This window comes from Henckelia pumila, chromosome 2 (genome assembly GCF_033568475.1).
Source record: "Henckelia pumila isolate YLH828 chromosome 2, ASM3356847v2, whole genome shotgun sequence".
Lineage (NCBI taxonomy): Eukaryota > Viridiplantae > Streptophyta > Magnoliopsida > Lamiales > Gesneriaceae > Henckelia > Henckelia pumila.
Window position 1 is genome coordinate 24,784,296 of NC_133121.1, and position 12,968 is coordinate 24,797,263.

At 31.6% G+C, this 12,968-nt stretch overlaps 1 protein-coding gene and 1 non-coding gene across 2 annotated transcripts; both read left to right on the forward strand.

Moving 5' to 3' along the window:
• The first annotated feature begins 810 nt into the window (after positions 1-810).
• LOC140877391 (uncharacterized) lies at positions 811-2,357 on the forward strand. The gene is made up of 3 exons (XM_073280924.1): positions 811-1,048; positions 1,147-1,573; positions 1,889-2,357. The coding sequence occupies exons 1-3, from the start codon at positions 811-813 to the stop codon at positions 2,355-2,357; spliced, it is 1,134 nt and encodes a 377-aa protein (XP_073137025.1).
• A 10,291-nt stretch (positions 2,358-12,648) lies between these two features.
• Positions 12,649-12,759, forward strand: LOC140885766 (small nucleolar RNA R71). Its single transcript, XR_012151182.1, has one exon. It is a non-coding gene; the product is annotated as a small nucleolar RNA R71 (small nucleolar RNA).
• Positions 12,760-12,968: the final 209 nt, after the last annotated feature.

Below are 12,968 nucleotides of genomic sequence, written 5' to 3' on the forward strand. Positions count from 1 at the left end.
TACATTGGTCTGGGAGATAAGATCGTTCTTCAAAAGGTGGTTTATGAATCAATCCCTAAATATTGCAAAGATTGCTGTCATGTAGGTCATGGAGTTGATGATTGTTACGTGAATGGACGAGTTCCACGTCCACCTCCTAAAAATAATAAGCAAACAGACCTTCGTGCTGTTATTAATGAAAAGCGGATTAAGGAAACAGTTAGTTTGGAACATGCAAATGATCAGCAGGCTGGTTTCAGCGGAGACAAATCGGATGGTACTCGCTTGGTTTGGAAGGAGGTGACTTCGAAAAAAGGCAAAGCGGATTAAGGAAACAGTTCGTCCCCCTCATTCACCCCTTGGTTCTCCCTTTCTCAACGGTGCTGATCAGGTTTACTTTGGCCCTCATAGCCCTATGAGCGGTCAGCGCTCGAAGCCTTTGAATCGCTTTGACCCTCTCCTTGCATATTTATATGAGGAGGATTTGGTTCCACATGTTCTCGAATCTTCAGTCAAGGCTTCAGGGCCTGTTAATTTCCAGCTAGGTGACTCTTCTGCCATTGATCCCCTAGTGGATAACTTGGCTAATGACCCCGTGTTGGCTAGAGATTTGGTTGTCAATGGAAACCTTATTAGATCTGGGAAATTTGATGGAGTTTGGCATGGATCTTGGGTTAATGGGTTATTTATTCAAGATGGGTTGCATGAGGATAATAATGATTTGGCTTTGGTTCGTTCGGACCATTCGTTTCAAGAACTTGAGCAGCGCGGGGAGTTTTTTAGGGTGATACTAGGCCTTCAGATGGCTGTACTGACGCCTTGGTAGAGGAGATGGCTGCCCAAGGTGATTTACAAGGTTTGGCCGGCGGTTATTCAGTTGGGAAAGAGACCGAGCTTGCCATTACGATCACAGAAAATATTTCTGCTGATATGTTAAATATTTCTGCTGATAAAACTGTGAAGAGGGGGCGGGGTCGTCCTCCTAAAAGAAATAAATCGGTGCCTCCGACATTGACAAGGGAAAGTGTTCCTAATCTTGATTCGTCCCAGCCTTCCAATATTTCTCAATGTTGAACGGGATCTTTTGGAATGTTCGTGGAATTGGAAATGCAGCAGCTCAAAGACGCATCAAGTTTTTGAAGGTTTCTAACGCTCTTCTTTTTTTAGCTGTTATTGAACCCAAGAGGCAGTTAGATCTAGAATGGAGCTCTAAAAAATTTGGTATTTCGGAGGTTATCTCTAATTGTAGCAGCAAAATATGGCTTTATTTCTCTCATCAGGTTTCGGTATTTGTGGTGGTGGATCATGAGCAATTTCTCCACGTCAAATTATCTTCTAGCCTTTTTCCAATTGATATTTATGTTTCTGTTGTCTATGCTAAATGTAATGGAACAGAAAGGCGGGATCTTTGGGATGGTCTTCTGGATTGTATTCCTCGGGATGGCTGCCCATGGGTTGTTGGCGGAGATTTTAATGTTATCAATGATCCGACAGAACACTCTCGTGGTGTTGTCAATTGTCCAGGTGCCATGGCTGAATTTTCTGATTTTATTATTTCAGCAGGGTTGTCTGATGTTGGTTTTGTTGGTGCAAAGTTCACTTGGACTAACAACAGTATTTGAAAGTGTTTGGATAGAGTCCTCCTTTCTTCTAATTGGGCGGAGTTCTTTAATTCTTTTAAAGTAGAGCATCTTCATCGCGGGTCTTCTGATCATTGCCCCCTTCAGATTTCGGCCCCTTTATTTCCCAGGAAGTCTGGGTCTTTTCGATTTCAGGATATCTGGTTTTCTCATCAGGGGTTTATGAAAACTGTGAGATTGAACTAGAATAATCCTTGCCCTTATATTGGTCTCAGCAGATTGGTCTTTATATTAAAGAGGCTTAAGATTCATCTCAAATGGTGGAACAGGGATGTGTTTGGTAATGTTCATGATAATGTTAAGGTTCTTGATCTTAAAGCTTCTCAGGCTCAGGTCGATTTTGATGATAATCCTTCTGAAGAGAATCGGACAGCCCTCTCCTTGGCCCCTGCTAATCTCGCCATGGGTTTATCAGTGGAGGAGGCTTTCTGTAAGCAAAAAGCTTCTGCCAAATGGATAATGGAGGGTGAGAAGAATACTGCTCTTTTTCATAATATGGTTAATCAGCGTCGAGTTCGTAATAAAATTTTTCGAATTTGGGATGATGGTACTGCCCTGGATAATCCTTCTCAAATTTCAGAGTTTGGAGTTCGGTTTTTTGAGAGTTTGTTGACTGGTGAATCTTCAGCCCCTTCTGAGCCTAAGTTTGATAACATCCCGGTGTTGGTTACAAAGGAGGATAATCGTTTTCTATTAGCGCCTTTTTCTGAGAAAGAAATCCATGACTGTGTCCTATAGATTCATCCAGATAGTACTGCTGGTCCTGATGGGTTTTCAGCTGGGTTTTATAGAAACTGCTGGGAGATTGTGAAATCAGATGTTATTGATGCAGTCAGAGATTTTTGGTCTGGCTCCCCTCTGCCTAGGAGCATCACGGCTACCTCACTTATTTTAATCCCTAAGATTGGTGAAGCTCAGAGATGGTCTGATTTTAGACCAATTAGCTTATGTAATGTCAGCAATAAAATCATTACTAAGTCAATTACTCTTCGTCTGAATCAGCTCTTGCCGAAAATCATATCTCCTTCCCAGGGTGGTTTTGTTGCTGGTCGCCTTATATCTGATAATATTCTCCTTGCTCAGGAGATGGTTCATCACTTAAATCATCAAACGAGGGGGGAAATATTATGTTGAAATTGGATATGGCTAAAGCTTATGATAGGGTTCAGTGGAATTTCTTATATCAGATGCTTAGAGCCTTTGGTTTCTCCGAGGGTTTTTGCCAGGTTATCCTTAATTGTGTTAACAATTGCTGGTTCTTTTTTATGGTTAATGGGTCTCTGTCGGGCATCTTTCAGTCGAGAAGGGGTCTCAGGCAAGGAGATCCGATTTCTCCTTCTCTCTTCATTATTGCTGCTGAATATTTGTCTAGGGGCTTGGATAATTTATTTGCTCTGCATAGGTCACTTCATTTCAGTACAGGCTGTCCTTTCAGAATTTCTCATTTGGCGTATGCAGATGATTTTATTATTTTTGCGAATGGCTCTATCCCAGGGATCAAGATTCTTCGGAATTTTTTATTTCATTATGAACAGTGTTTCGGTCAGCTCATTAGTAATGCAAAGAGTGTGGTACTCACTGCCAGTAATTGTCCTCCTCAGAAGAAGGGGAAGTATCTGGAGATCACTGGCTTTGGACAGGGTTCTCTTCCAATTAAATATTTCGGTGCTGCTACAACTTAAATTGTAATTCACCCAAGTGTAGGTTGTCTGCAAGTAATATACTCGTGAGTACGAGATCGATCCACGGAGAGGATGCTGTAAGTTTAATTTTAGCATGATATATTATAGATGGAAATATTATTATGAAACTTCAAATACACAAATTATAAAATTGTCAAGGTTTCAAAGGTTCATTGTTGGTTTATTTAAGATTGCTTAACAAAAATAAATAAAAGAAACTAAAATAAAAATAAACATAAGAGAATAATTAAATATTTATACAAATATATCATATAATATAGTTCCCACTATATTAATATCAGATTAACTGATATTTAATACATGGTACCCATAATATATATATAAATTCATAAATATAAATTGACAAAAAATTAAATGTTAGATCAAATCACAATATTTCATTTAGAACAACCGGCAGAGCCACGCTATTGTCTAAATAAAATATATGACCTTTTTTATGTTAGATGCGGAAAAGTAAATGTTAGATGCGAGAAAGTAAATGTTAGTTGCGGAAAGGTAAATGTTAGTTGCGAAAAGTAAAAGTTAGTTGCGGAAAGTAAAAGTTAGTTCAAATCACAATATATTATTTAGAACAACCGACAGAGTCACGCTATCGTCTAAATAATATATATGACTTTATTATAAATAGATACATATATTTATAGTATATAATTATTATAGTATTTATTGTATCATATTTGACAACAAATCAAGGTAACCACATTCAAGGTACCAAGAATTTGATGTAAATAGATAACAACAAATCATCCAAAATTATACCTACAAATAAAGATCAATTAGTAAAAATAAAAATAGAAAAGGAAAGAATATAAAAAATATAAACAATCTTAATTGACCAACAATGAAACCTTTTCACCTTGACATAAAAAGATTTAGCTTTCCATGAACATGAAACTCAAGAATAAAGATAAAAGAAATTTCATACTTGAACTTGAGAAACTTGCACACTCAAACTTTTATTCTCACAGACACAATATTTATTTTACAAATGAAGAAGTATCTACACTCTTGCACACTACAAAGCTTATACAACACATCTATTTATAGGCTAAATGAGAGAAATAGTCCAAGGCTCATTAAATGTGAAATAGTAAAGTTGGTGGGTGCTTGTCTCCTTGAATGTCAATACCATGACCCAACTTTAATTGGCATGTTTGATGCCTTAGACCACCGATTCAGCCTTTCTTTTCAACATAGAACACGTAGGATATTTTGTGTAGATGTGTTTGGACATATAATTCACCTCTTTTGGGTAAAAGGTGAAATATTTATGATATTTTTACTACAAGCTGGTCATAATAAAAGTAAATCTGTCTCCATTTTGATGTTTGATTATTTTGATCATCTTAATGAGGTTTTTGGAATTTCTTGTCTTTTACAAAGTTGAAGATGCCTCTTTTGTAATTCTACAGGATTTGAGATTACTCCAATATGACCTTTGTAGCTGGAGTAATTTTATTTTTACCAAACCTGCGTAAAACATAAAATATAACATTTTTAGTAAAATATTTAAATATAAACACATAACACAAAAATAATACAACTTCATAATTTTAATGAAACTTTAATTTTAAAACACACTTTTAAACATATAAATAATTAAAAATTTTAAGTTTCATCACACCCCCAAACCGGCTAATTACTAGTCCCTTAGTAATAAAATATCATAAAATATCATAAAATCACAAGTTAGATTTTTATTCTTTAATATATATATTCAAATTTGCAAACTTTTGAATTTTAAAACACACTTGTGAGGAGATCATATGTTTATTTATAAATCTTATTATCAACTAATATATTAATATATAATTGGATGGGGTATACATATATATTACACACAATATCAAAATATTAAATATATATAATTTTTTTATATAAATATTTTCTAAAAACTTTGAGAATAATATAATTAAAATGATAATAGAAATCATTTTCATAACATGTATAATATCAGGAATCTTAATGTAAAAGTCTCAACTCCATATTCTCTCAGGTTAAAGTATTTTATATATAGCTGTTTTTCACTCATGGAGTTGGAAGAAAATTATACGCTCATTGAAAATGGTTAATATGTAAAGCAGACAATCAAATAACCTAATATTAAAAATAAGATAGGATAATTTACAAAGAATAAACCCATTTTATTTTTGTTTTTCTCTTCTTATTTTTTTTTTTCTCTTTTTTTTTTCATTTTTTTTATGCACTTGGCTGCGAAGTTGTTTTTACATGGCCAAATACCTCCAATAAACTATAAATATGTAACACTTTTTTTTTTCTTTTTTCTTTTTTTTCTTTTTTTTTCAAAGTTTATTTATTTATTTATGAGGTAAATCTATTAAGAATTTACCATGAGAATTATAGTAGAGATATTACATCTTTACAATCAAACTTCAAACAACTTTGCAGCCAATTTTGTATGCACATTTTTTTATATAATTTTTTTTTCAAAATGGGTTTAATCTAGCAATCAACCATTTTTTAATAATCAATAAAAGCTTATAAGTTATTTTCTCAATTCTCACCTCTCACTCACAAAATTTATGTGAGTATATATTGCACTTTTACAAATTAATTCCTTCAATTATACATGTTATTATTCATTCAATCAATATCACTTTAACTATATAATCATAAAAGTTTTAGAAAATATGTTATTTGAAAACACACAATTATATATTATTTATAACTTATATCCCATCAATTATATATATTCTATTAAATTGATAAAAAGAAGTGTAAACAAACATATATACAAAAGACTTCATTTTCTTAGTAGTTTGCAATTTAAATATATATTCGGAATATTAAAATCTAATCTATTGTGATAATATGATAAATAAAAACTAATGCGTGTCAGAAGTTTTTGATTCCTTACTCTGCCATTGAAAAAGAAAAATAAATATTATTATAGCAATACTTTTTTTTTTTAAAAAAAAATTTTAATAATTTTTTTTTTTTTAGAGATAAATCCTCCCCCAAACCTGAATATGACATTGTTTTTAATTTTTTTTTTAAAGAAAAATAAAGAGTACATGATGAAAGAGATATCACCTGGAATTATTGAAGATGAGGAACAAACACAAACCATTTCATGACATGTTGAATCAATGATCCAGTTTTCTTTTCTTACTGGTTGGTTGAGACCAATTGATCTTTGTTATAGCTAAATCAGGTTGATGAACAAAAGCTTGGAGATCATCAATTAATTGGTCTTCATTCGAAGCAGAGATGAGCATCCTTCGTGAATTTTCTGAAATGAAATTTTGTTCCATAGCTACATCAAGAAAAGTCAACAAACCATCATAATAGTTATTGATATTTAACAAGCCAACAGGTTTATTATGGATATTAAGTTGTGCCCAAGAAACAACATGAAAAATTTCTTCTAAAGTACCAAAACCACCAGGTAAGGCAATAAAAGCATCAGAATTTTCTATCATTTTAGTTATTCTCTCGTACATTGATGAAACTTTCAACTCTTCCCCAACCGTAACACCTGTAATATTTCCTTCAGCTAAAGCTGTAGGAATAATACCCAAAACCTGACTACCTCCAAGATGAGCTGCTGTTGAAATAGATCCCATTAACCCAATATTGCCTCCTCCGTAAACCAAGTGAATTTTTCTCTCTGCTAACTTTTTTCCAAGATTAATTGCTGCATCAAAAAAATTTCATTCTTTCCAGTATTAGAACCACAAAAGACACAAATATTTTTCAATTTTTGTGAAGAAGATCCTGTCATGTTTTTTTTATTTTCAAAAATATAGAGAGAGTTGAGTGATTTTATAAGGAAAACAAGGAATAAGACAGAAATAGGAATACAGATGTGAACAAAATGATGAAAATAGTAAAAAACAATAATATATAATAATAACATGCATGCGTATAAACAGTGATGTGATTGTGGCTCACAGTGTTCCTTCAATATTTATGAGTCGAGGGTTGGCTTACCATCCAATTTTCTTATAAATTGGCAAATAGGGTCTTTTTTAGTCAGATTCCCAAGACCATTACCATGACGCTGCGCTTGGAATAGTTTCCATAATCGGAGAAGTTGAACTTGAACATCTCCACTAGAATGCGTCTCAAGAGTCAATGAGATATCATCTAATGACTCTTTACTCAGCCCATTCTTAATGAAATCAATTTTATCTTCTCTATTTGTGGAAACATATCCCAAAGATCTGCATTGTCTATTACAAGTTCATCTGGCACAATTATGACAAACATCTAACCTTTTAGCCCTTCTTTTCTTCGCATAGGTACTTTTACCTAACCCAGACATATTTTGAACAAGTAAGAATTTTGGAACTTCACTACCTAATCGAACCTTGGCTTCAATTATAAGACGAATATCTTCCGGGATTCCTTTTTGCATAAGCATTCTCAATCTTTCACATCTGCCTTCATAAATCATTCTCAGAACTTTTTAAGAAACAGATGGAAAATATTTACCAAGTTTTTTGATAGCTTCATCCATAATATATATTTATATATATATATTCAATTATTTTGGGAAATTGAAATAAAACCGACTGAAAGTAGTCACGGAGTACCGTTATCCGCCACTTAACCGGGAAGTGAACTCAATTCTGCAAAAATAAAAAAAAAATATAAGTAACAATTAAGTTGGATCATATAAAGGCATAAACTCTTCATTAAGAACTTCATTTTCTATAAATGGTTTAAGTCTTTGCCCATTAACTTTAAATACATTATTATTTTTAGGATTTTTAACATCAACAGCACCATGAGGATAGACAAATTTAATAATAAATGGTCCAGACCATCGCGATCTAAGTTTTCCTGGAAACAAATGCAAGCGAGAATTATAAAGTAAAACTTTTTGTCCGATTTCAAAAGATTTTCTCATAATATTTTTATCATGAAATGCTTTTGTTTTATCTTTATAAATCTTTGCATTTTCATATGCATCATTTCTTAATTCTTCTAGTTCATTTAATTGCAATTTTCTTAATTTAGATGCATCATCTAAATTAGTATTAAATGCTTTAATTGCCCAATAAGCTTTATGTTCAATTTCAATAGGTAGATGACAATGCTTTCCAAAAACTAATCTATATGGTGACATCCCCAATGATGTTTTAAATGCAGTTCTATATGCCTATAATGCATCACTTAATCTTAAAGACCAATCTTTTCGATTTGGATTGACTGTTTTTTCCAAAATTTGTTTTATTTCTTATTTGCAAGTTCAACCTTACCATTCGTTTGAGGGTGATATGTAGTAGAAACTTTATGTGTAATACCATATTTTCTTAACAACGAAGAAAATGATTTATTTATAAAATGACTTCCCCCATCACTGATTATAGCTCTAGGTATTCCAAATCGACTAAAAATATTTTCTTTCAAAAATTTTATCACAACTTTATGATCATTACTTCTACATGCAATTGCTTCAATCCATTTTGAAACATAATCGACAACCACTAAAATATAAGTGAATCCAAAAGATAATGGAAATGGACCCATAAAATCTATTCCCCAACTGTCAAATATTTCAATAATCATGATTGGATTTAAAGGCATCATGTTTCGTTTTGAAATTGAACCCATTTTCTGACAATTTTCACAAGATTTTCAAAATGAATGTGTATCTTTGAATAAAGAAGGCCAATAAAATCCACATTGAAAGATTTTTGCAGCTGTTTTCTTTGACGAAAATTGACCTCCACGTGCCTCAGAATGACAAAATTTAATGACACTACTTACCTCATTGTCGGGTATGCATCGTCGAAAAATTTGATCAGGATAATACTTAAACAAATAAGGATCATCCCAATAAAATTGTTTGACCTCTTTCAAGAATTTATTTTTATCTTGTGAACTCCAATGAGAAGGCATTTTATTTGTCACAAGAAAATTTACAATATTAGCAAACCAAGGCATAGTAGTAGCATAAAATAGTTGATCATCCGGAAAATTTTCATTTATTGGCATTTCATTTTGAGATGATTCAGAAATTATTCTTGATAAATGATCGGCTACTACATTTTCTTTTTCTTTTTTTATCTTTTATTACAAGATCAAATTCTTGTAACAAAAAAATCCATCTTATTAATCTCGGCTTAGCATCTTGTTTATTTGATAAATATTTTATGGCAGAATGATCAGTATAAACAATAGTAGTAGAACCAATTAAATAGGATCGAAATTTATCTAATGCAAACACTACTGAAAGTAATTCTTTTTCAGTTGTTGAATAATTGATTTGAGCACTATTTAAGGTTCTACTTGCATAATAGATCACATAAGGTTTACCTTCTTTTCTTTGTCCTAACACGGCTCCTACAGCATAATCACTTGCATCACACATTAATTCAAATGGTAAAGACCAATCAGGAGGTTGTAAAATAGGTGATGTAGTTAAAAGATTAATTATCTTTTTAAAAGCAGTTTCACATTCTTGAGTCCATTCAAATTGCGCATCTTTTGTTAAAAGATTTGAAATTGGTTTCGATATTATGCTAAAATTTTTTATAAATCTTCTATAAAATCCCGCATGACCCAAAAATGATCGAATTTCTTTGATCGTGTTTGGTGATGGTAAATTAGCAATAACATCAACCTTAGCTTTATCAACTTCAATTCCTTTTTCAGATATGACATGCCCTAACACAATTCCGGATTTAACCATGTAGTGACATTTTTCTCAATTTAAAACAAGATTTTTTTCTTCACATCTTTTTAAAACTTCTTCCAAATTTTTAAGACAGTTTTCAAATGAGTTTCCAAAAACAGTTATATCATCCATAAAAACTTCCACAAATTCTTCAATCATGTCACTAAAAATACTTAGCATGCATCTTTGAAAAGTAGCCGGGGCATTACATAAACCAAATGGCATTCTTTTAAAAGCAAAAGTTCCGAACGAACAAGTGAAAGTAGTTTTTTCTTGATCTTCTAATGATATTGGTATTTGATAATACCCCGAATACCCATCAAGAAAACAATAATAAGGATTACCTGCCACTTTCTCTAAAATTTGATCTAAAAATGATAACGGAAAGTGATCTTTTCTAGTTGCATCATTTAATTTTCTATAATCAATGCACATACGCCAACTAGATAGAATCCTAGCTTGTAATAATTCTCCCTTTTCATTTTTTATAACAGTGATGCCTGATTTTTTTGGTACTACTTGTGTTGGACTTACCCATTTACTATCCGAGATTGGATAAATAATTCCGGCATCTAATAGTTTTAAAACTTCATTTTTAACAACTTCTTTCATGTGTGGATTTAATCTTCTTTGTGGTTGTTGATATGTTTTAGCATTTTCTTCCAAGTGAATTCTATGTGTGCAGATTAAAGGATTTATACCTTTTATATCTTGCAAAGTCCATCCAATTGCATTTTTGTGTTTTTTAAGTAGTGTTATTAAATCTTCTTCTTGTTTTGGTAAGAGGGTAGAAGATATTACAATAGGATATGTTTGATTTTCACCAAGAAAAGCATATTTTAGTTCTATTGGTAAGGGTTTTAATTCAAGTTTTGGATGATCATTTTCTTTTACTTCTTCAAGTTCATTAATTTAAAAACATTTTTTGAATCAAAACTTTCCACTAAACAAACTTCAGATTGTTGATTTAAGTTTTCTTGGTGTATATTTTCTTCCACGATTGTTTCTATTGCATTATCATCTTCATATTCATTAATACTTGGTTGTTTACATAAACTGAACACATTAAGTTCTAAAGTCATATTTCCAAAAGACAATTTCATTATTCCATTTCGACAATTAATTAAAGCATTTGAAGTTGCTAGAAATGGACGTCCCAATATTACTGGAATTTTGTTATGTACTTCTATTGGTTGTGTATCCAAGACAATAAAATCCACGGGATATATGAATTTATCAACTTGAACTAATACATCTTCTACAATACCTCTAGGTATTTTGATTGACCTATCGGCTAGTAAAAGAGTAACAGATGTAGGTTTTAAATCTCCCAACTTAAGCTTTTCATAAACTGAATAAGGAATTAAATTCACACTTGCTCCCAAATCTAACAAAGCTTTTTTAATTTTATTTTTTCCAATAATACATGAAATTGTTGGACAACCGGGATCTTTATATTTCAAGGTAGAATTATTTTGAATAATAGAGCTTACTTGCTCCGTTAAGAATGCTTTCTTCTTTACATGCAATTGTCTTTTCACAGTACATAAATCTTTTAAAAACTTTGCATAAGAAGGCACTTGTTTAATAGCATCTAATAATGGAATATTTATTTTTACTTGTTTAAAAACTTCATAAATATCAGAATCATTTTTTTTGTTTTTTATTATTAACTAATGCATGAGGGAAAGGAACATGTTTATTTGACTCACATATTATTTCAGATAATTTATCATCAACTTTTTTAATCTTAGGACTCAAAGTATCATCTTTCTCGAAAGTATCAAGATTTTCATCCTTACTCTTTGAGTTTGACTGATCTTTGTTTTCATCACTATATGGATCATTAACTATTTTACCACTTCTAAGAGTAATAACAGATTTTACTTGATCAAATTTTTCTTGATTTTGATTTTTAGGATTAGGTTGTGGTTGAGATGTAAATTTTCCTTTTTCATGAATATTAAGTGCAGATGCAAATTTTGCAAGAGTTTCTTTCAAATCATTCATAGATTGAATGTTTTGAATATTAATAGACTCTTGCTTTTGAATGTATGCATGAATTTCATCTTCAAAATGTTTTCTTGAAGGTGGGATATAAGGAGCATAACCTTGATGACTTTGGTTATTGTGAAAAGGTTGTCGTGAAGGTTTTGCATTATTATCGTTCCTCCAACTAAAATTAGGATGATTTCTCCAACCAGGATTATATGTTTGTGAAAAAGGATCTAATGTTGGTTTTTTAAAATTGTTAACATAATTGGCTTGTTCATGGAGACATTCTTTAAATGAAGGCAAAGTAGGACAATTTTTTGTAAGATGATCATGTGTGTCACATATATGACAAACAATTTCTTGAACACTTTTTAATTGATCACTCTTTTTCATTTCTAATGACTCGATTTTTCTTACTAAAGATGCAAGTTTAGCTTGAACATCTACATCATCTTTAAGATGATAAATACCACCCCCATTTGTTGAATTATTGGTTTTATTTGGTGGTTCAATTGAGCCTATATTATCCCAATTTTGAGCATTTTCTGCTAATGACTCCAAATATTCTATAGCTTCATTTGGGTTTTTATCTTCAAAAATTTCATTACACATGAATTCTATCATTTTCCTATCTTTAGGTATTAAACCTTCATAAAAGTGAGAAACTATCCTCCATATTTCAAAACCATGATGTGGGCATGTATTAAATAACTCTTTATATCTATCCCAACATTGATAAAATGTTTCCCCTTGTTTTTGAGAAAAAGTTGTAATTTGTCTTTTAAAAGAGTTTGTTCTATGGGAAGGAAAAACCTTTTTTAGAAATTGTTGTTGCATTTATTCCCATGATCTTATTGAACTTGATCTCAAATTTTGCAACCATGTTTTAGCTTTATCTTTTAAGGAAAAAGGGAAAAGCTTTAATCGAACAGTATCCATGCTACAATTTTGATCATTATAAGTGTTGCAAACCTCCTCAAATTCTCTTAAATGCAAATATGG